The sequence below is a fragment of the Amborella trichopoda genome, chromosome 5 (assembly GCF_054954075.1).
Source record: "Amborella trichopoda isolate Santa Cruz 75 chromosome 5, AtrichopodaSantaCruz75HAP2 v2.0, whole genome shotgun sequence".
NCBI classification, from domain to species: Eukaryota; Viridiplantae; Streptophyta; class Magnoliopsida; order Amborellales; family Amborellaceae; genus Amborella; species Amborella trichopoda.
The window spans coordinates 2,855,709-2,878,335 of NC_142340.1; the positions used below are offsets into that span (position 1 = coordinate 2,855,709).

Genomic DNA, 22,627 nt, shown 5'->3' on the forward strand with positions numbered 1-22,627 from the left:
TTTTTTTTAATTACTTTAGACAATGTCCTTTTAGGCTTACCCCTTGCTTGTTTTGAGCCTTCTATTTGAATTAATTCGCTCTTCCTAACAAGTACGGTACTGGGATTACGTTGTACATGCCCATCCAACCTAAGTCTATTTTCTCTCATCCAATCGCTGATTAGAGTCATACCTAAGTTCTTCTGAATGTATTAATTTAAAAGTCTATCCCTTCTTTTAGTACCACTCATCCATCTCAACATCTTCATCTCAATTACACTCATCCTATGGGTATGTTGTTTCTTTACCGCCCAACATTCTACCCCGTAAAGTAATGCTCGTCTCACAGCTATCTTATAGAATTTTCCCTTCAACTTCATTAGTATATGATAATTACATAAAATTCTAGTTGCACATCTCCATTTTGTCAACCAAACTCTAATTCTATGTGCATCATCGTCCTCAATCTCTCCACTTTTCTGGATTAACCCAAAATATAGGTTTCTCTTTGTTACAAAGTCACAATTGTTTCTAATAATTAGATGTCAACTTGGATGGCTTGAGGTGTATCACAAAGTTCGAGATCATTTTTTAAATTTTGAGTCTAGTCAATTATACTCTTGCACCCACCCGTTTTAAAATTTTATGAACAAGAGTGTTTGCGACTTTCTTGATCCAAAAGTAAATAGTCTATTTATATACTTTTCCAAAAAAATAATAAGTATACAAAAATACTATTTACTCTTAGCACAACGAGGTTGCCATTACTTTTGGGTGTCAAATTTTAAAGTAGTTGGTTGTAAGTGTGTCACTTATTTAGGAAAAGTTTATATAAAGTTGCAACTTTAAAATGTAGAATTAAGGTGCACTTGAGAAATCCATTGAAAATAGTTGTTTTGATGCTGGCAAATTATCTAATTGATCTTCTCAATATTAAGATGTATAATATAAAAAAAACGAGAAGATTTTGAATCACAAAAATAGTAAATCTTGCAACAAAGTAACTACACTATCCATTTTCAAGATTTTCATATGTTTATATATTTACTTAATTTTCACCTATCCATAGAGTTTAAATTTTATAATTAATTATAAAAATCGAGTATTAGGCCATTCCAAAAGTTTTTGACACTAAAATTACATTAAATAAAATTTCGAGATTAAATAAAATTTCGAGATGTTCCTTAATTTGATTTCTAGGTTGCAACCTAATGCAAACCACACCCATGCATTTATTTTTAAAATGACAAGGGATGTTATAGACATTACGACAAATGTTTGGCGTATTTGGTCATTTGTATTAATTAGAGGTGGCTAAGAAATACTGCATAATTGAATTAAAATATTAAATTTAGAGTCTTCAGGCGTTGTTTTGAGAGCTTTGCTGAGCGCTCTCTCTCAGATCCAGCCCTAAACACCCCCCATTTTCCTATCATTTCTTTAACTAAAACCTTTGGATTCTCTCTCTAGAATTCCTCAATTGGTAGTTAATTTTTAGGTCCAATTCTGCTTTCTAGGGTTTATCCTGATCGAAATCTGTTTTTCATTTGTAGACGGCAAGTTTCAAGGGAATTTGTAAGGTTTAATCAAGGGTTTTTCCTATCTGAGTAATCTGCTAATGAGTTTGTGAGTTTTTTGATGCTTTAATACTCTGCAATTCCTCTTCAAGGTTAAAATTTAGCCATAGGTCTCCCTTTGATTTAGCTTCTGTGAGGATTGGTGAGGTGAAAATAGCGGTAATTTTTTTTGGGCGAAGTGAAGCAGATTGATGGGATTCTTGTAGTGATCAAGGGATTAGAGTTTTTACTGGTGGATTAAGAGTTTTTAAGGTTTTTATATCGACATGGATACTAGCAGAAGAGCTGTGGAAGCTTATTGGAGGTCCCGCATGATTGATAATACGACAACTGATGAAGACAAGGTCACACCTGTGTATAAGCTCGAGGAGATCTGTGATCTATTGAGTACTTCTCATTTTACTATAGTGAAAGAGGTCTCAGAGTATATACTGAAGAGGTTAGAGCACAAGAGCCCAATTGTTAAGCAAAAGGTATGTTTCTCCTATTGCTTTGGTGCATCTCCTTCAATTTCTACTATTTAGTTAGTATTTTTATCTCTTCCTCGTTTGTTCGTGGTAGTTTCATTGAAAACTGATGTATTTTTCTTTAGCTTGTGATTATTGTGATAATTTTGGATGATTTTTATAGTTTCATTCATATGTCCTGATATATTCATTGTAATTTATGGGCTTATGTGTATGTACTTAAAAAACTATGATTGATTCTTTTGAGTGAATGGATGCAGGGATATACAAATGCTCACCGCAACTGTCTAAAATTCTGATCTGACTCACAATCTTAGTATGCTAAGTATTCAACATATTGGAAAAAGGGTCATAAATCTGCAAATTTATGGTTATTGAATGATTCTACTAATAAGATGAATGGTAGTCATCATCAGTCTCATTTTTAGGAGAATGAAATCGTAGGCTAACATAGCATTGTAATATGGAGGGGCCAAAAACCATGGGCTCCTCACAGCTTCAAAATTATGGTATATTGTACAATGCAAATTATACTATAAATGTAGGCTGTGTATATAGAACTCACATAATCTCTTTTTAGGAATCACTGAAATTTAGGAAATTCATGTTTAATTAAGATTAAAATCAGAATAAGAGCCTTAACTATGTATATTCTACCGAATAAATTTCATGTGTTAATGCCATTTGGTGGCTAGGACTTATATAGAATGCATAATTAATTTCTTCTGAATTTATCCGTCATTTTGGCTCAGTGTTTGATCCATCAATTATTAGATGACCCCTGCATTTTTCATTATTTTTGCACTTGAGTTTTGAACCCACCCTTGTCACTGGAATCACATTACATTTCTCATCATTTTATTTTTTTGAATAATATAAATTTTGAAAATGCCCCCATGTGCTGTAAGCAATGCTAATTGTTCAATTAGATTTTCATCCTCCTCTTTTGCTGATTCTGGCTACTTTTTCATTCAATGGAGTTTTGTGGTGGCTGTGTCTTCCACTATCCACTATATTGATATATTTTTGGGTAACTAACTAACTATTACTGTATTTATATTGCTTTTGATACATCATATATGTAGGCTTTAAGGCTGATTAAGTATTCAGTGGGGAAATCTGGAGTGGACTTCAGAAGGGAAATGCAACGACATTCAGCTGCAATGCGCCAGCTTTTTCATTATAAAGGACAGGTTGACCCTTTAAAGGGGGATGCCCTCAATAAGGCTGTTCGTGATACTGCTCATGAAGCCGTCTCTGCAATTTTTGCTTCAGATGAAAAACTTCCCCTCAATGAAGACATTAACCGGCGAATACAAGGTTTTGGGAATACTAATTTTGAAATGCCATCCGAAGAGAAGAAATCTTTCATTAGTGAGGTGGTAGGCCTTGGAAGTGCTTCTATTATACAGGGTCTGAACACAATCACTGCAGCTCATTCATCAAAGAAAATGGATAATGGAAGTTACAGGAGTCCAAATTTACGAAGATCACTGACAACTGAGACGGATACCTTGGACAAATATGATAGAGAAGAACAGTATAGAGAACACTGGGGTGCTTCAGATTCGTCTAAAAACAAATCTGGGACTTGGAGCCAAGATTCAAGACCAAGCGAAATGGAATCGAGAAATGGTGATTATGGTGAAAGTCAAACAGTTGGAAAGAGTCGTGAGGAAAGACTCCTGGAGACCATTGTTACATCTGGTGGTGTGCGTTTGCAACCAACTCGTGATGCAATTCAGGTTTTTCTTGTAGAGGCCTCTAAGCTAGATGCTTTGGCGTTGAGTCATGCAATTGAAGCAAAGCTACAATCACATTTGTGGCAGGCATGATGCATCCATCCTTTCATTCCTTGTTTTTATTTCTTTTGCATGTTCTCTATAAATTGGTTGGATACTACTTTTTTGTTCTACACCCATATGTCCATGTGCATGTGTTTGTTGAAATTGTTTATGCTAACTTTTATCTTTTCATTTTTTCCTTCATACATTTTACTTCATGTATAGATAGGAATATTGGGATTCTTTCCTATTCTTGCAATCATTTGCTCATGGTTTGTTCATGGTTCCATGATATAATTATTATTATTATTTTATTGTTATTGTGATTACTACTACCACTACTACTACTAGTATTATTCTTGAATGTTATCTTGGGACCTAGTAGGAATGGAACTCAAGGCATCATGTTTTGGCTCCCACCACCTTGACTACCTATTCCTTGAGCTCGTTCCCATACTTGCAAGACTTAATTGTCAACTCTCTAAATCACTATGATGTGATTGTCTCTTGTCTTAGTTTCACCATTTTCTCTTTTTGGTTTGTGGTGATGAGGTTTCATGAATATCTCTACTTCAGGTATTGAAATTTAATGCATCTATTTTTTTTCTTAAAGAAAAAAACTTAAATTGGAATGCCTGCATACAATATGTGAAGTACTTGCTCCACATACGTATCAAACACAATGGCATTATCATATTTTTATGTATGGATGTCGATTGAGTTGAAGATAACTGCGTCTGTTTACGCTCAGGTATTGTAGTGTTTATTAGTCCATTATCCATGCTGTTATTTGATTGCATTTTAACAGTAGCAGTGCACAAGAAGGGGTACCAAGTGTTAATCATGAAACTATGTTGTGTATCCATTTTTGGTGACAAATAACCACTACAGGAGCAGTGCTATTCTGGTGTTAGGTACCTTTGTTACTCTTGTTTGTAGGGTATTATAAAGGTACACACCTAAAATCTGAATCTAACACGTAGAAATATGACTTCTTGCTGTTTTGTCGTAGAATGACAATCAGTACTCTGATCTTGTATTGTCTTCTTTAGTAACAATTGCAGTGGCCTAGACATATACAAGTAGTCCAATGGAACAGATAATTCCCACTCTTAAATCTGCCATCAAAATCCTGTTAAAAATATAGATATTCGTATCGCTAACTTCCTTCTGCACATGCTAGAATGAAATCTTTTGAGAGCTGCCAATATCTTGAATTTCCTCCCCTATACAAAGAATCCTCCATTGTTCAGGGCACTGCTCAGAAATCTCAGTACATGAAGATATTTTCTTTTGATAATAATGAGGGTGTGAGAGAAGGCCCCAAGGATGATCGCCCATCAAAAAAGTATGATGGCTGTTGTATCTATTGAGTCTGCTAAGATCTGGGTCATATTACTCAATTTTTGCATTTCCACCCTTTCTGGATTACCAGCAAGCCTCTTTCTGAATTAAAACTTCCACAACTTTAAACTTCTTATGAGACGCTGCACTTTTTTAGATTGTCCATTCTTTAATGACTCCTCTAGCCTTATCCGTCTAAACTCTGTTCATACTAGAACACATTAGACAATGCTAATTTCAATGTTCTTGTTCCCCTCCAGCCTGACGTTCATCACTCTTTTTCAGGTTTGCTATTAATCTTCCCCTCCATGTTCAATATTTAAAAATGGCTTGGAAGTAATACTTCAAAAATAAATAAAATGTAACGTTGCTTTCGAAAAAGGCCTGGTGTCCACAAAAATCTCAAAGCCTCAAGTCTATAGTATTGCCTAACGGATTCTAAGACTTTTCTGGAGGCAATTTCAAACTCCTCCAATGAAATTAATGTTCACACGAAGTTGATCTGCCATCTCTTCTTGCTTGCTCACACAATTGTTTGGCTACTGGACTCCACTGTTTGAATGCTATAAAAAAAGAATGCCGTGTCTGAATCTTGTTTCCTGTAAGGATCCTGCCCTGATCCACATAATTACAGGATGCTGCTTCCACGGCAGAGTATCGATACTCCTCAATAGCATCCTTGGAGATATGCCATTACTTTTACCGTATTTTTTTTTGAACAGAACATGAATCCAGCTGCATGATGCCAGCTAGAAATGTTTTATGCAAATGTGCAAATGGCCCATCACTCTTTAGATTTCCAACTCCTCTCCTACCCCCTGCCCATACGCGCAAAACAAATATTTTTCCTATCTGTGTTTCTACGTATCACCTGAATGCAGCTTGATATATACTTCTCCCTCCAACATAATGTTACTTGTCCAAAAGAAAAAAATGGAAACTCTCATGCAAACACAGCACTGAACTCCCATGCCTACACCTATCTATTATCCCTCCTAAGAAGCATGGAAACCCCTCTGGATCCCGAGGAATGTCATCAATCTGATATTCCTCAAATTACATTTAAGCGAGGTCTGGGTCAAATTTGCTGAACTGTGCCACCATCCACAAGAGGGAGGGAGACCCCCACCAAAAGAAAGAGGACCCCTCCCCCCAAACCCAGGAAAAAAGAAGTGGAACCCCACCAAAATAAAAAGGCAGGGATGCATAATGACCTGTGAGTCTATGTATTTGCTGTGTTTATTTCTGAATCATTTGAAGCTAGATTAGATATCCTGATCAACAATCGAGTTCTGTTATCTCATCTAGGATCCCTATTTGTTTGTCATATATGAATGTTTGTGATTTTTGTCTAAATTATTATTGCATTTTTGAATTCCACTCATTAGTTTTATGGTTTAGGTTCTGTAATTAGTCCATTACCGTAGACAATATTCCATGATGTCACTTTTATCATCTTTTACCTATATGATGGTTTACTAACGTATTAGATTTGCAATTTGTGGCAGGTTCGCATGAAAGCTGCATGCGTTCTTGAGTCGATTTTGAGGAACAAAGAAGAAGAAACGTGTTTTGCTATAGTGGCATCATTCTTTAGTGAGAATAAAGATGCTATCATTAAATGCAGTGAGACTCCCCAAAATTCTTTAAGGGAAAAGGCAACAAAGGTGTGCATCATTTCACTTAGATATGTTTTTGTTAGTTGATCTAAACTATATGTTGCCTGGCAAAACATCCTTTCCAGTGCCTGCTAGTAGATCAGCTATGTAAAGGATTACATGATATTGCTTGAGATAAGAAAGGGGTTACTGGAATTTGGTGGTGGGGGGGGGGGGGGGGGGGGGGAGGGGGGACATCTTTATGGGAGAAGTAAAAATGTTTTATTTTATTTGTTTTAGTGATGAAATGTGTTCAAGAACCTTTGATATGGTTTTTGATGTGTGACACTCATTGATGAGGTGCAATTTGGATTCAAAAACATCAAGAAGGCAGATTTTCTAAGGAGATTTCGGAACTTCTCGTGTTCTAAGTGTTCCTTTCTTATGAGGCAACTTTCAGTTTGGTTGATACAATGTTTTGTCTCGTTGAATTTTGAAATAAATATTGGTACTCTTTTTCCACTCTGATAATTTTTTTTTCCAATAAAAAATGCAATGAGGTAATTGATTTCCATTGGGACTCCTATTCTCACATCTCTTGTATGATTACGTAATTTGATAAGATAACAGTTCATTTCATGTAATTTTTTGAGTTTTTCAATAAATGATAGCTTTTTTCTCAGATTGGTTGTTTTCAAATGCTATTATGATTGCATTCTGACTATTCTCCTGGGTATCTTTGGTGAATAGGTATTAAGCCTTCTCAATGGAGATCATGTACCGGAGTCTAAAAGTTCTGCAAGGGTGCAATCCAAAGATATAACAACCAAAGCTCCAGCTGTTGAGCTACCCGACTTGATCGACACTGGGAATTCTGATTCCATTCTTCTTGATACCTTAAATTCTTCTCAAAACCAAACCAATTCCGACATCCCAAACACAACCATCGCAGCTCCCCCTATGATTGATGATCTCTTTGGAGATAACTCTATGACTGTTCCTAGCAGTAGCAACAATACAGCTGAAGAAGAATCTGATCCATTTGCCGGTGTCTCATTCCACAATAATGCAGTCATAGATGGTGGAAATATTGATGACCTTTTCTCGGGATTAACTGTAGATGACAAGCAATCTAGCAATGGGGTTAATATCCCTGAAAGCAAGGGGACACAAGGCTTATTTGATCTTTTCACTGCAAATTCCTTACAGTTTCAGCCAGAATCTGCCAAAGACTTGAACAAATTAGTGGGTAACCTTTCAACCGGTGTACCTGGCCAACCAAACCAACAAATCAATGAAACAAGCCAAACAAAGCATCATTCCCTAAATAGTGATTTGGGATCTCAAGGAATCAACCTAAACCCTAACTTTTTATACCCATCGGGTCCCTTTCAATACAATTTACCTCCAAATATCATGGTGAATCAGCCTTTGGCCTCCCAGCAATTGAATTATGGAGCAATGGGGAATTTGTTTGCACAACAACAGCAGCTACTCGCTACCATGGCAAATTTTGCAAATTTGCAACAGTTTGGGGCTGTGAGTGGGCATGGAAATATGGGATTTGGCCAATCTCTTGGTGGAATGGAGGGAGGGGGTTATGGTTCGGCAATGCCTGATATCTTCACGCTCCAGAGTGATCCTGTTCAGACTCGGGGTTTCGTGGGTGCTGATAGTTCAAAGAAAGAGGAGACTAGAGCTTTTGACTTTATATCGGTAAAGCTTTTTCCCTTTGTTGGCTTATTTTTCTTGTTGGAAAATGGGATGCATTTACATTATGGTTAGGATGGTTTTGTAGTTTTTGGTTTCTGTTTGAAGGTTTGCTGAAGCAGTTATCCAGAACACACACACTCTCTCTTCCCCCTCCTCTTCCTTTTGGTTTGTTTGTCTGTTGTTGTGAAGCAGTTTATTCTGTTCTAGTTTTAGGATCAATTTTTTGTTTACAGATAAAACAAAATTCCTAAGAATCGGATTTTGGTGGAGATGATTAAAACAGTAACGTATTTTGATCAGCAGCATTGCATGGTTATATAAATCTCTGAACATTGTATAGGTGCTATAGGATTGCTTGAATCTCTCCTGATTCTTTTTACTTATTATTCTGCATTGTGTATTCTTCAATATGTTAACTTCTTTTTTTTTTTTTTTGGAGATGTTCTTATGTATTTTGACATTGGCACCTGAATATATGTGACAGGACCATCTTAGTTCAGCTCGTGACCCAAAGAGAGTATTGTAAAAAGCCTTTACCAATGCAACATGTTTGTTTGAAGTTTGAGGAGGGGGGGTCCTGCTTCTAATGTCCACCAATTGGAGGCAAGACAAGGTCTGTACTTTTATTTCCTATGCCTTGGACATATATTCATTTTTAATAATCGATTTTATAAGAGCAGATTTAGCTGCTCAGTCTTTAATTTCTGGGATGGGTTGGACTGTTTTGAGAGAGAGAGAGAGAGAGAGAGAGAGAGAGAGTTAAGGCTGCATTGAATGTTGTGTTTGTAATATAAAGTGAAAGTAAATGGGAAGTTGTAATTTTGTAGGTAATTATGTAATGCAGCGTTATGAGGGACCCTTCGTAGGTAATTATGCAATGCAGCGTTACGAGGAACCCTTTGTAGGTAATTATGTAATGCAGCGTTATGAGGGACCCATATTTTAGGGAAGTTATCAAAATCCATAAATTGTTTTTGACTATTTAAGATGTTTTCCTATATTTTCTTTACTTTCAAAATACTCATCAAAATACACGTGACCATGAATTGGTATGGGCTGGATACCATGGAAATGTATAGCTGATTTTATCTCAATTTTTTTGTGTGAATTGACCATGTCTGCTAAATATGGGGTTCATCGATGAATTTCACTTGTGTATCTTTCTCCGTCCATCTTGGCTCTATGCTATAAGTCGGTTGGCTCACATTATCATTTTTCACTCTTAATTGTTGATTATATGCTTCCCGGATTTGATATCTGATGGAAATATGTTCTCAGGACAAAATGTGTGTGCCTCAATACACTACAAGCTCCCCTGAGTATTAATAGAGAAGATATATTGATGATTCATAACTGCTCATCTATTTATGTGAGTCCTCCCTCTGAAATCTTAATGATGCATTTTGGATCCAAAATTTTTATGAATGTGAATGTAACAAAAAATAATAATAATTCTAAAAAAATAAAAAATGATATTTTTTAATCTATTCTTTTGAGACAGTTAATTGGTAGGTGGTGGGGGACCAACACATTTTAAGATGTTAGTTGCATAAGGGAATGCACATGTGGATGTGCGTCAGGGAATGCGTATGTAGATGTGCATCCCCTGACATACGCCACACTTTTCGTTTAATGAGACGTGAACCCTATTGTTTTGTGACGAGTGCAAAATGAAAGTATGGCATTTTCAAAAGGATGAAGTTTACAAGGCTTTTAGGCTTTATGAAAACCAAGTAAAGCTTCACTTCAAATCCTGCACTTTTGGCAACGAAAAATCTCTATGATGGTTTTAAAATCAATTTAATGAAATTTGAAATTCAAAAAATGGTATAGATATTGTGGATATGTGAATACTTACTTTATATTGTGGATATGTGAATACTTACTTTTAGGTTGAAATGGATGGTCTAGATAATTTGTTACACTGTACACGTTTTAAGAGCCTGAAATCCCAATTTTGTAAGAGCTTGAAATCCCAATTTTGTTTCACAGTCATAATGATCGATGCAAATAATGATCGATGTAAAGGTTTCTCAATGCTTGAATTGTAAATTTTGGGTTATAAGGTAAGGTTTATTTATTTTTATTATAACTACAACCCTATCAAACCATTTTCCAAATAGACTTTATTTGCTTTAAGTAGGTTGTTGCCGATTTATATTTGAACATTATGAAGATTGAGTCCTGACCAAGTTGCTTTCCAAGGAAGCCTGACGACCTCCTTGGTTGCTATCAGTGTATTAAATTAAGCAATTTTTTATCCAAGAACGTTGATCTAGATGGGAAGTGGTTGAGTTCAAACCGGTTCCGGAATCAGTTCCTCTTAAACCCCACCCACATCCTATTTTTTTTTTTATTGAGCTTGTGTAATGTCCTTAAATTCCCATCCCATGAATATCCTATTTTTATTGTATTTACTTTATTTATATTTTAATATTTTTGAATTACCGATTCGGATTGATTCAGATCCGATCAGGATTGTTGATCCAACGATCTGACTATTTGTGGGTGAACAACCCGTCCCACCATTTCAGGTTTCAAAACACTAGTAACTGTGATCCACCCGTGGGTCACAGCTAGTTATCGTGATCCAGCCATGGATCGCGCTTCTATCCTATAAAATATTAAGTTGGCTAGATGTCGTGTTACCCCGACCCGACCACCTTTGCTTCGAGGTTGTTGTACTAGCCAGGGGCTTTACTCATAAGATTGCTTGAAGGTGAAGTGTTTGAGCTCCGAGTCGGAGCGAAATCGGTGCTTTGATCTCTGGAGCACTTCTGAGGCCAGCAGATCACTTTAAGTTGAGTGCTTTAACTTTGCCCTTTCCTGATTTTGAAAAGTATCCATTCCTCCACTAATTTTGTTGGCGGATGGGTGTGTAAGCCAGGCTTTGATTTGGTATGGTCTTCCCCGGAGAGCGCATTTTAGGTCGAATAGAAAAATAAAGGTTTTTGTTAAAATGCATCTTTGAGATAAACTGTTTTAACATTTTATTCATATGTTAAAATACCGATTAAAATGCACTTGATTTTTCCAAAAAAAAGAGAGTAAGATCTCAGATGGTTAAAAGTTTTATATAAGGTTAAGTCCCTAAACAATCAAATTAAAGCACACTTGAAAAATTCACTAGAAGAGGTTATTTCAATGAACAAAAATCCTCAGACCAATCATCTCGACCTCGAGATGTATGGCCATGAAAAAAATGAATTTCAAGTCTTGAAAATAGTGCATTTTGTAATGTATTTTTTAGATTGTTAATTTTCAAGATTTATTCATAGATACGTTTGATTTGCATTATTTTTTAAGCTTAAAATTTTATTGTTAGATATAAAAATAGATTTTGAGGCCATCGCAAAGATTTTCAGTATTGAAACATCGTTTGATACTAATTAAAGATGGGATAAATTTGCCAAAATAACAAAATGTACAGACCATTTTAAATAAATGGTCTTTTGGTTGACAATCTCATATTTTAACAATTGTCTAGACCATCCATTTTGCAATATAAATGTGTTAAGAGATCCCCAAGATCTGTATATTTTTTTAGTTTTAAATTCCTTAGATAAATTTGCCAAAAAATAATATTTTTCTCTGGGTTTTCTAAAATAATATCGAGTATGTAGATGAAATTCGGAAATATTTATGACGAGAAACAAAATGAGCACAACAAAGAGTCACGCCATTTTTCTCTCATTACTCTCCGCCCTTCATCTCTAACTACACCCTTCTTCCTCCCTCTCCACCATTCTTCTGTGTCTAGGTCAGCTAGCTACCAAAGCCCCTAAAAAGTATCAGCCTTCTCTCCAGGCAGCTCACAACACTATAACATCATTATCATCCAAGTGACCAAGTCTTATCCCAATTATTACAGGACCGTAGAAAAGAAAATTTCTTGAGACAAATTACGGCACCATAACAAATTTTTTTTCATTCCAGATGGTAAACCAAAACAAACAAATAAATTCAAGATGGTGCGCCACTTGCAAGAAAGACAGAAACAAGAGAGGTGAGGCTCAATAAGCCACTAATCCACTAGAAACTTACCCATAAATAAAACAAAATCCCATCAGCACCATATCCAAAGGTTGGAATTAACCTACCCTGGATTAAAAATAGGATCCAACAAGCCAAATTTTTACGTGGTGAATGGAAATTCAAAACAACACGTGGTCCATACTGTTCCTCAACATCAGTGCTCATGTTCCATGCTCTTATGGGACCCTTCCATGCCTCCAATATTATCAATAACCCTAAAAAAGCAAGAGATTTAGCGTTTCATATTGCATTCAAAAGGATTATAATTATATGATAGAACCATATATGCAGAATTCAAAAGGTATAGAATTACAATTCAAACCAGTTACCATTATTACCTTGCGCATTGTACAATTTGTTTTTGTCTTGTCAATTGCCCTTGCAAATTGCGCATTTTCTGAGATTTTCCTTAGTCTGCCATCCCTCTACTTGATAGGTTGTCCCTTTGTAAGTGTGCATGGTGGCTTAAGGACGTCTTGGTGAGGGGAACCTTCATTTGCTTTGTTACTACGAGCAGTAATCATGGTGCCATCCTGTGAATCTCCCATGTGCCCTAAGTTAGCATCGACCCAACAATTGCGTATTTCGTACTCCGCGCTTTCCGAAACACGTTTTGCGAGGTTTCTAATTACTTTACAAACCTCGCTATATCGAATGGAGCTTGATAGTTCAGTGACCAAATCCCTATAAAATGTTGGTTGACCTAGCCATTTAATCTTGATCGGACGTTGGTAGGGGTTACTATTTCAATTTTAGTTTTTGTTTACACATACAACTGGATTAAAATAAAATTTGGGGCGTGCACATATCTCACCCTTAGGCACTTGAAAAAATAAATAAAAAATATAAAATGATTTAGAAATAAAGTACACCGACCATCAAAATTTCAGCCCAAACAAAGTTTTACAGGTAAAATTCATTAACACACTCCTAATCATCTGATGGAGATGGACGGTTGAGAGCTAAGCAGAAGTTACTGTAACACTTCGGTCAACACTTCCATATAATGTGTGTGTGTGGAGAGAGAGAGAGAGAGAGCGTTCACATTAGATACCAAAACCTGATCATAAGCCAAACTTGACGTACAATTTAATAAGAGCTACGGCAATGGACTACATGGAGAAAGTTCTAATGAATGCATGGGAAACACCATCCATTAGAAGACCAATTATGAAGTTAAAATTGAAACAATTCCTTAAAGTGGGGCATCTGGGTTTACTTTGGGCTTATCCCCCATCTTCTGTATCCTCTTCAGTTGTTTTACGAGATCAAGCCGCTCTGATGAGTATGGAGAAGGAATCTGTGTCAACAGTATAAACAAGTTAGCCACATTACATTTTTTATGAGTTTCATTACCAAAAATGAAAACTTTAAATGCATTTAATTGATTACATACAGTTTAATTGGTTTAGTGCAGTTTAACTATCATCAACTGGAAAAGTTTGTTGCGTAAGAGTTGCATTGATTTACCAATGAAGGAATGTATTTCTTGATAGCAGCCAAGATGGCAGCATGGCCCACAGCAGATACCTTGTGGTTACATGGGATAACAAATGAAGTGAGTTAACGCAGTTCCTTCATTTAACAATATTGCAATAGATTTTTGGTGGGTGTAATTGCCAATCGCAATATGAAAAAAAATTCATGAGAATCAGTCAGAGTTGACATTATGCCAATATCAGTTCTACTGCAAGTCCAATACTCTATTGGCATCAGCGAAGAGAAACTCATTTCAATCTGAGTCGACAATAGAGTTGGAGTTTTTGAACACTGATTAGCATTGACATAACAAGAATGTCAGCCTTAGCGCGTATAATATAAGGCAAAAACTTATTCTATCCAAAATTGATTTGCAGTTCAGGTTGTGGATAGTCAAGTCCAAGAAAAGGAGTACACCCACAAAGTACATGACCAAAAGGTTAAGCAAATCTCATAAAATATTGTTCTAAAGCATGCATTTTCCTATTTTATGTTTAGAAACATCTAAAATTAAACCTTTTAAGACCACATGAACATCTGAGATACTTACAGGAAGCAGCATGAGAATTGTAACTGGAATTGCAGTAGCAATATCGATTAGTGTCCTCGTCAACTTCTTTCGGTCCCTATTAGTAAGGTCTCGACCACAAATCTTCTGTATTAGTAGTGCGAAGGCAGCTGATACATCTGCGAAGAGTAGCCGAGTCCCCATCCATATATCCTTCAGAATGATTCAATACCATCAAGATTCATCTTCAACGACAATGTGTATTTAAACACACACACACAGCGAGAGAGAGAGAGAGAGAGAGAGAGAGAGAGAGAGAGATGGGTAATCTTACAATGCTCGCAGATATCATCTTTTTGCCAGTTTTTCTCATCATGCTTTCACGAACCGGAATAGTTTTTTGAACACGGGCAAGTCTCTCAAGAGTCACTGGTTCCGTGCCATCTGAAATGGTAGACTAAAATTCCGAAGAAAATTACACATCTAGAAAAACAAAAGGCACTACTATAACAGAAAAGCAATAAATGACAAGCCCATAGAACATAAAGAATGCACAGGGAAATTGATATATGTTGATAAACCACCCAAACTACTAACAAATGCATTTGAACATGGTTGTATGGTGAATTTCTGAACATGAAATTGAAATTCATCCACCGAAAGAAAAAAATAGTGAGAACAGATGCAATGGTGAAGCTACAGAAATTCTATATGGTACCATGAAGGAAAAAGCACACACATGGACATATACATATATGTATGTGCATATATTGTGTGTGTGTCTCTCTCTCTCTCTCTCTCTCTCTCTATATATATATATATATATATATATAGAGAGAGAGAGAGAGAGAGAGACAGACGTAGATTGATAACAAGGAGAAACATTGAGGTCTTGGGGGAATACCTTGCTGAATTGAGATTTACATTGAGGATATGAATATGCAGTGAGTCCTTTCATCAATGGAACCTCCATTCGTTGGCTTACTTTCTCCTCGCCTGACATGGGTTCATAATCTAAGATCTCATCTCTTGAAGTTGACAGTAGCTCTGGAAAAACAGCAGAAGACTCGGGCTGGTAGCTGTTTCATTGGAAATTATTGATATTTTATCGTGTACGTAATAAAATGACAAGAAAATAAGAAATGAAATATGAGTATAAAGATATGAGTTACAAAAGCTAACTTAAATGCTTGCACAAGATTGCCAACTCTCTTTCCTCAGAGGGAAAATGATTTACAATCGATTTGTGATACTTTTTATCAGTACAACATGAAATTCTTTGAAATATCCACAGCTGTAAATTATAACATTCAGTAACAATAATTAGAAAAGACACAGCATGACAAAATAATTAAAAGTTGAATTTGATTCTTCAACAAGTTTTATACCTCAATTTGCATTCATAAGAATTCCCGCATAACTGTAGACTACATAACTAAATGAAACAAACTCACCATGTTCTGTCATAAGCAGCCCAATAATCATCTAGGCAAGTGCTCAGTAGATCCTGGCTGCACAATGACGATTTACAACAAGTTGATGCTCACACTCTTTCTTTCTTAATTTATTTGGGGGGGGGAGAGAGAGAGAGAGAGAGAGAGAGAGAGAGAGAGAGAGAGAGAGAGAGAGAGAGAGAGAGAGGAATGGTGGTGTTGATTGTTAAAAAGGAAAAGCATGAAAATATCATTAGCACAAGGATTAAGGAAACCAAAAAGCACTTAAAGGAAGATTGAAGTTTTTTGTGGGGAAAGGAGAAGAATATTTTGTCGATATAGCTACCTTTGCATGAAAAAATTTGCTACTTTGGTGTCCAGAGACTGTTGCATAGTTTTTCTGTAGTAGGCATAGCTAGAGAACCAACCCGAGCAAACATTAAAAACAGTAGAAAGAATTATCTCTTTCTTGGCTTGAATTGACTTCTTCCTCTCCTGATGTACTACCCCAGGAACGGCCCCATAGAAGTCGAGCCAACCCACTTCTTCAGTTACCACCTATGAAGGCAAGAAAGATAAACCACCTATGAAGCCAAATAAAGAGAAAACAGAGTGTCCAGAGTAAAGATAATCAAGCTATAGTGATAAACGAACGTTAAGAGACATCCTAGGACTTCGATGGTATAAGCAAAACTGACCTCCATGAAGAGCTGATAGAGAGGCAAGGAAGACATCTCAGGATAAACAAAAAGGATTCCACACTCCATACAGCTGCAATTTAAGCATTGAACCTGATATAATTTATTCTCTTTAGATCTCAATACTTTAATATGTAATTTTCACATATACTCTATTTGGACTAAGATAGATATAACCTGAGGAAATCCTTCACAGGCTCATCAAGGTCCTTTATGCCTCTAGATGACAAGAAATATCTAGTCTTCCTTCCTAACAAAGCGAAAAGTCCAAGAGCAGCCAGATCCCCATCAAGGACCTGCGCACATTGTTTAACATGGAATGTACAAGATATCAAATTTGAGCATATGGATAATATAAATGGGAATTGATGAGGCATTGAGCATCACTGTCACACAGGATGTGAATCGTTTTAACATGGAATGTACAAGATATCAAATTTGAGTACACAGATTATATAAATTGGAATTGATGAGGCATGATGCATCACTGTCACACAGGATGTGAATCGTATAAGAAAACAAGAGGTCTGACCTTGGTTTTACTGGAACTTTCTAAGCTTGCGATTACACTCTCTCTCAAGAAAGCTGTACTTAATTTTGTCCTGACCAATTCCATCCAAAATATAACTTCTTTGTTTGGAAATGTTACTTCTTTGTTTGGTTCATAATATAGAATCTTTGAACCAAAATGTTCCAAAAACTCTTGCTCTACCCCAGCTTCAAAAGCCAGCTGATGCACATTCTCCAATAGAACAAAGCTATGCAACAAATCCATGAGCCTGCCGATAACAATTTGAAGAGAAGAGGTAAGAATGGGGCAGCAAATTCTTCCTGAGCCCAGCTTCCCTATTGCCACAATGCTGCTTAGTGCCAATATACTCACTGCAACCACATTGGGTTTCTTGTTGCTGGTGCTTAAACTCATTTCATCATTATTGAGTAGAGGGGAGCTAATAGAAGATCCATGTCCATGGGAAAAGTAAACTTTTAGTATGGGGAAGGATACATTAAGCACAATAAGCCTAACTATAAGATGGGTAAGTATGATAGAGTCGGGAATATGGAAAATATAGTCCAATAGGTTCATCATCATCCAATACTCGAATAAAATGATGTATGGTGATGTAGAGAGAGTTGATTTCACTGGAATAGGACATGACCATTGTTGGTCTTGCTCTTTCCAACACTGCCATCATTTCATCTGATGGTCGTGGCCCCAATGGACTAGAGTTTTCCATGGTCCAGGGAATAGTAGTAAATTTCCTTACAAGACAGGAATGACTAGATGAGAGAACTAAGGATGAAAAATATCAGAACAAAGAAGTAAGTATAAACCTTGTAAGTTCCATCAACCAACTTTTTAGTAGGAGTGTTAATGGTTGTACCAAGCTTGGAAGCTGCTCATAATACAACCAATTCACGGAGTATGGGTCCCTCAATTTCAATTCATTCTCGATGTGTTTCTCAAGTAATCTTACTTTTGGGGTAAGGCTGAAAAGGAGGAGATAAATAAAAAAAGATGAAAATCAATGGAAAGAGTATATCGATCAATAAAAGCTTAGCACATTCTCAAATAAAACATCCATGTAAGCATTATTTCCAGAAACAGAAAATATCAAATAATTTTCCAAGACTCACATTTCATGAACTGGATCAGGAACTCCATTTCCATCATCAACTATGACCAGTTTTATCACTGCTTGTAACAAGGAGTAAACAGCTACCTGCACCACATGGATTTAACTCCCCATGTTATTCTAAAAAATTATGAGTAGAACTCGAATGCAATCCCATTACAAGGACAGATGAAAATAAAATTCGGAACTATATATAGGACAGCTCCTGGAACAGATGCATATGCAATACCAGTACCCAAGAAACTGGCATTCAATGTCCCAGTAACTGCAGATTCGTAATAATCCCCTCAAAAGAAGGAAACAAAACAAACAACTCACGATGACCTTGCTCCCTCAGCCTGGCCATTGCTTTACCATGGGTATAGAAATAGCTTCAAAGCATCATATTCATCCTTAATAAACATAGGATAGTTTAGGTGTTCAAATAAGATATAGTCCCTTCTAGAAACTAACTCATGATTTGAATAGTTTGGCATGTCGCTTTCAGCGAGGGAGATTGTGTTCATTTTTTCATCTCTTTAAGGAATTATAATTGAGGTATTTGGGGATCACATGTTTTCCTTCATAATAGTGGCCGAAGGAGATGTTTTCTGAGAGAAAACCCAGGTACAATAAATGGATATAGATATACCAATTAAAATAAATAAATGTACAAAAATAGAAAATTATAATAATGTCCAACACAATGTAGAAACATATCCATTGGGCCACCATAGTCCATCACTTCATTGGCCTAGTATACTTTGTCTCTAGATACAATGGAAAAACTTTACGAAGATGAATGTCAAGAACATAAATATGAGAAATAAAAACAGGTTGTTTTCTTACCTGATATGAGACACACTTCTGCCATGCATTCACATCCACGCCGACCCATGCTTTAGAAAGCTGTGGACCATTATTAAGAGTCTCATGCTTTCCTATGGCAAGAAAGAAAGATTCTGCAAACCCATGCACAATCTGGATGAGCATATCGATGCAGTTGAAATCCAGTTTGTGACTATCATCTTTTACCATAGTAAGCCCATGAGCTATTGTGGAACTGCAAACGTTTCTATCATAAATGCAATGTGGAGCCAAAGACAATGTAGATAATGGTCTCCATGAAGAAATGAAATGCATCATGGTCTTCTTTGATGGACCATAACTTATTGAACCTTTACAAGTCATTTTCCACATTTGCATCCCAAAAATAAGGCCAGGAGGATTGGACAAATTATTCCTTATGTTGTCCACATCACACCATTTTCTGCAGCAAGAAGTGAAAATTGTCAGCCTTACGTAGTCAACAATGAACCAACTCAACACCTCATCAAAAAAAAAACAATGAACCAACTCAACACAACAAAAGGAAATTTACATTATAACACAGAAGATGCCAGAGAAAGAAAGTAAAAGGTGACTCAAACAAACTGACCCATCTGAAAAACAAAACCACGTTATCACTTACGCTTTATAGAACAAGTTTGTAGGCAAGAAAAAGCATAAAATGAATCTAGAACTCTTGACACTATGTATCAATCACACTTACAAGTGGTGAAAGCTATGAGTGTCGTAAGACAGAGACTGGGAGATTCTCACTAATGAGATGAAAAATACTAGAGCTAAATTAGATTGAGAGATCATATAAAGAAAATGCACACACCCTGATTTATGATTCATTGGTGGAGTTTGCAAACCCAAAGTACATATAAGACACCAATATGCGAATAGATAAATGCTGCCCTAAACAGGTCTTTCAAAATCAATAGTAATGCCCAATGAATCAGGCTCAAGGTTTATGTTTCCACTATCAAAGGGATGAAAAAAAAGGGAAGAAGCAAAGAAGACCCATAAAAAGGTGAATACTTGTCATTTGTCTGCTTGAAGTCCATGTCCCAAATGAAGCCTACAAAAGTATTCCATACGACACCCACTTCTCATTTCTCTTGCTTTTCTTTTATTTATCTTTACTTATTTTCCTCAAAGTATTCAAACAAGTGAGAGTGGAAGATAAGGTTAGTATTGAGGGAGTTTGTTTGGGTGCTTTCCATTGAGCTCCCTGGCCTGAAATTTAAAAAAAGCTCGCCTGCTAAGTTGAGTCCAATGAGAATAGAAGGTATTTGTGATCTTGATTGGAACATTTGTGATCTTGATTGGAACCATAGGCCCCATAAAGCTGGGAGCCGGAGCCCAATTGTCGCCTAAGCCTCTGTTTCACATGTTTCTCTGGTTCCATGATGGAAGGGCAGGCTCAAAGCGAATTTCTTGTCAGTTAGTGACTGTAAAACATTCTTAAGTGAATAATCAGTTCATCTTCATACTACACATAAATAAGCTCATAGAGCAATGATTTGGAGGGATGAAGATTCCCTTGATTGTATATTTGCATGGAGTAACAACCATCAAGGTCCAAGGAGATTGGAACACATTTTCGATGAAATCCTAAAGATAGTTGTTCTTTTTTATAAGATTCCCGACATATTCATAAAGGAATGGATTCATGGGCTGAATTTTCTCTCTGTTGTAGTTCTCTCTAAGTGGAAGTATCATTTCTGATTAACAATGCATCTCTCATTCTCCTTTTTACTGCAACAAATAAAATGAATCAAATCAGGTGTGAGCATCTCCTAGCGACTCCAATCTGCTCTATCTATCTATTGAAGATCAAATTTAAAAGCAATTTGAAATTGAATGGAGTAGGATAGCTACGGTAAAATATAGGAGGCCAATAAAATTGGCCATTTGAATTTTTTCCATGGTGGTTGAGCATTCAGCAATTTTATTATTTGCAATGTCAATTAACAACTTTCAACTCATTTATTCAATTTCAAATTTTTATTTTTTTAAGAAATTAATATTTATTTATTCAATTACAGCAACAACAATAAAGAGTCAAGTATACTTGGGAAACACATCACTACTAAATTTCATAACATAAGAAACAAATGAATCATAGTAAAGCAAAACACATTCTGCAATTTTTCCTTTATAAACAGAGCTAATAGATAAAGATACAAAGAAAACAAAGCAGGTTTCACAATGCAGTGGTGTTCTAGAGCAAATTTCTATCCTCTGGTTCAAGTAATCACTAATTCTATAAACCTCCATAGCAAATTTAGCAAGAACGTAATTGTCATTTAAAATCACATTCCATAGAATCAACAAAATTGGCCAGAAATTCACAAAAATCAAAAGAAAGCACTCAAAAAAAACAAGAGACAGGTGGGGGAGAAGTTACATGAGATACTTGGGCCTTGTCGAAATGGAGAAATGCAGGACCGAAGCTGCTGCCATTGCAGAGAGAGAGAGAGAGGGAGAGAGAGAGAGAGGGAGAGAGAAGAGAGAGAGAGAGAGAGTGTGGATAAAAGGACAGAGAAAGCAGCGAATACATCGAGGAAATGAATTAGGGTTTTTTATTTATTAACATTTTTTTACTGTAATCGATCGTCTGCAACTTTGGATTGTGTGAAACCTGTTTGTGAAATCCAGAAACTCGACTATGGAATTTAAGTAGTAATATAACAATTTGCCGCCCTTTCTTTATTAAAATATGGAAAAATAAAATTTCCAAAATTTTTTTTAACAAAAATCTTCCAAAAAAACTCATCACTGTACGTTAAATTGAGAACTTAGAATCACTCAGGTTTTTATAAGTTTTTGGAGAACGAAATAACTATGAGAAAACAGTATCTCCTTCATAGACCCTAAAACACATAGAAACAAATAAAATAAGGAAAAAATTTATATAAGGTTAAAACCTTAAAATGTAGAACTAAAAATGCACCTCAATAACCTATCGAAAAATATTGTTTTAATATTGAAAAACCTTTTAATTGATCATCTGGATATCGACATGCATAAATATAGAAAAAAAAAAAAGAATTTGAGTCCCATAAATAGTGCTTCTTGCAACATATCATCTAGCCAGTCTATTTTCAAGTTTTTCATATATTTATAGATCAACTTGATTTTAACCATTTTTGAAGTTTAAAATTTTATAATTAGATATGAAAATGGATTTTAAGATAATCCTAAAAATATTTTACATCAAAATTATATGTTATAATAAAATTTGAAGGTGCGCCTTAATTGAATTGTTTAATATTGCAACCTTATAAAAACCACACCGATAAAATACAGGGATTGTCTACCAAAAGACCATTTATCTTTGGGTACAGTTTGTATACAGTCGAGGCTCAAAACAATCAAATTAGAGCCCACCTTCAAATAGATATTTAATTATAAAATTCGAAGCTTCAAAAATAGAGTAGATCGAGCAGATCTATGAAAACTTGAAAATCTTGAAAATTGATGGTAAAAAAATGTGTTATAAGATGCACTATTTCCAAAATTTGAAATCCATTTTTTTTTCTCATGTACATGCATCTTGATG

General features: G+C 35.8%; 2 protein-coding genes across 21 annotated transcripts; one reads left to right on the top strand and one right to left on the bottom strand.

Moving 5' to 3' along the window:
• The first annotated feature begins 1,345 nt into the window (after positions 1-1,345).
• LOC18443350 (ENTH/VHS family protein) lies at positions 1,346-14,120 on the top strand. Of its 4 annotated transcripts, XR_016055590.1 has the most exons (7): positions 1,346-2,029; positions 3,109-3,852; positions 6,660-6,818; positions 7,500-8,465; positions 8,947-9,075; positions 9,741-9,831; positions 13,915-14,120. XR_016055590.1 is itself a non-coding variant. In XM_006853543.4 (5 exons), the coding sequence occupies exons 1-5, from the start codon at positions 1,823-1,825 to the stop codon at positions 8,986-8,988; spliced, it is 2,118 nt and encodes a 705-aa protein (XP_006853605.1). In that variant the 5' UTR covers positions 1,346-1,822; the 3' UTR covers positions 8,989-9,556. The 4 variants fall into 4 exon arrangements, 1 of the variants encoding a protein (XP_006853605.1); XR_016055589.1 differs by lacking the exon at positions 13,915-14,120 and having other exon boundaries at positions 9,741-11,505; XR_966955.3 differs by lacking the exons at positions 9,741-9,831; positions 13,915-14,120 and adding an exon at positions 9,290-9,556.
• On the bottom strand, positions 12,341-21,948 carry LOC18443351 (uncharacterized). Of its 17 annotated transcripts, none has more exons than XM_088866826.1 (16): positions 21,473-21,948; positions 19,081-19,501; positions 18,254-18,339; positions 17,951-18,106; positions 17,148-17,394; positions 16,793-16,911; positions 16,616-16,688; positions 16,264-16,475; positions 15,939-15,995; positions 15,389-15,563; positions 14,819-14,941; positions 14,527-14,697; positions 13,968-14,027; positions 13,717-13,797; positions 12,836-13,030; positions 12,341-12,712 (listed from the first exon to the last, which is right to left on the bottom strand). In XM_088866826.1, the coding sequence occupies exons 1-15, from the start codon at positions 21,526-21,528 to the stop codon at positions 12,923-12,925; spliced, it is 2,145 nt and encodes a 714-aa protein (XP_088722952.1). In that variant the 5' UTR covers positions 21,529-21,948; the 3' UTR covers positions 12,341-12,712; positions 12,836-12,922. The 17 variants fall into 17 exon arrangements, with proteins under 17 accessions (XP_088722952.1, XP_020528604.2, XP_020528609.2 ...); XM_020672945.2 differs by having other exon boundaries at positions 17,148-17,565; XM_020672950.2 differs by lacking the exon at positions 17,951-18,106.
• Between the last annotated feature and the right edge of the window lie 679 nt (positions 21,949-22,627).

What these genes read in the sequence shown, in the direction of transcription:
- LOC18443350 (XM_006853543.4), top strand. Translation starts at nt 1,823, where the DNA reads ATGGATACTAGCAGAAGAGCTGTGGAAGCTTATTGGAGGTCCCGCATG. An exon ending in GCCCAATTGTTAAGCAAAAG is followed by an intron (nt 2,030 to 3,108) that starts GTATGTTTCTCC and finishes TCATATATGTAG; the next exon opens with GCTTTAAGGCTGATTAAGTA. An exon ending in TACAATCACATTTGTGGCAG is followed by an intron (nt 3,853 to 6,659) that starts GCATGATGCATC and finishes AATTTGTGGCAG; the next exon opens with GTTCGCATGAAAGCTGCATG.
- LOC18443351 (XM_020672945.2), bottom strand. Translation starts at nt 21,528, where the DNA reads ATGGCAGCAGCTTCGGTCCTGCATTTCTCCATTTCGACAAGGCCCAAG. An exon ending in CCTGTGAAGGATTTCCTCAG is followed by an intron (nt 16,689 to 16,792) that starts GTTATATCTATC and finishes CTTAAATTGCAG; the next exon opens with CTGTATGGAGTGTGGAATCC. An exon ending in GTAAATCTCAATTCAGCAAG is followed by an intron (nt 14,942 to 15,388) that starts GTATTCCCCCAA and finishes TCGGAATTTTAG; the next exon opens with TCTACCATTTCAGATGGCAC.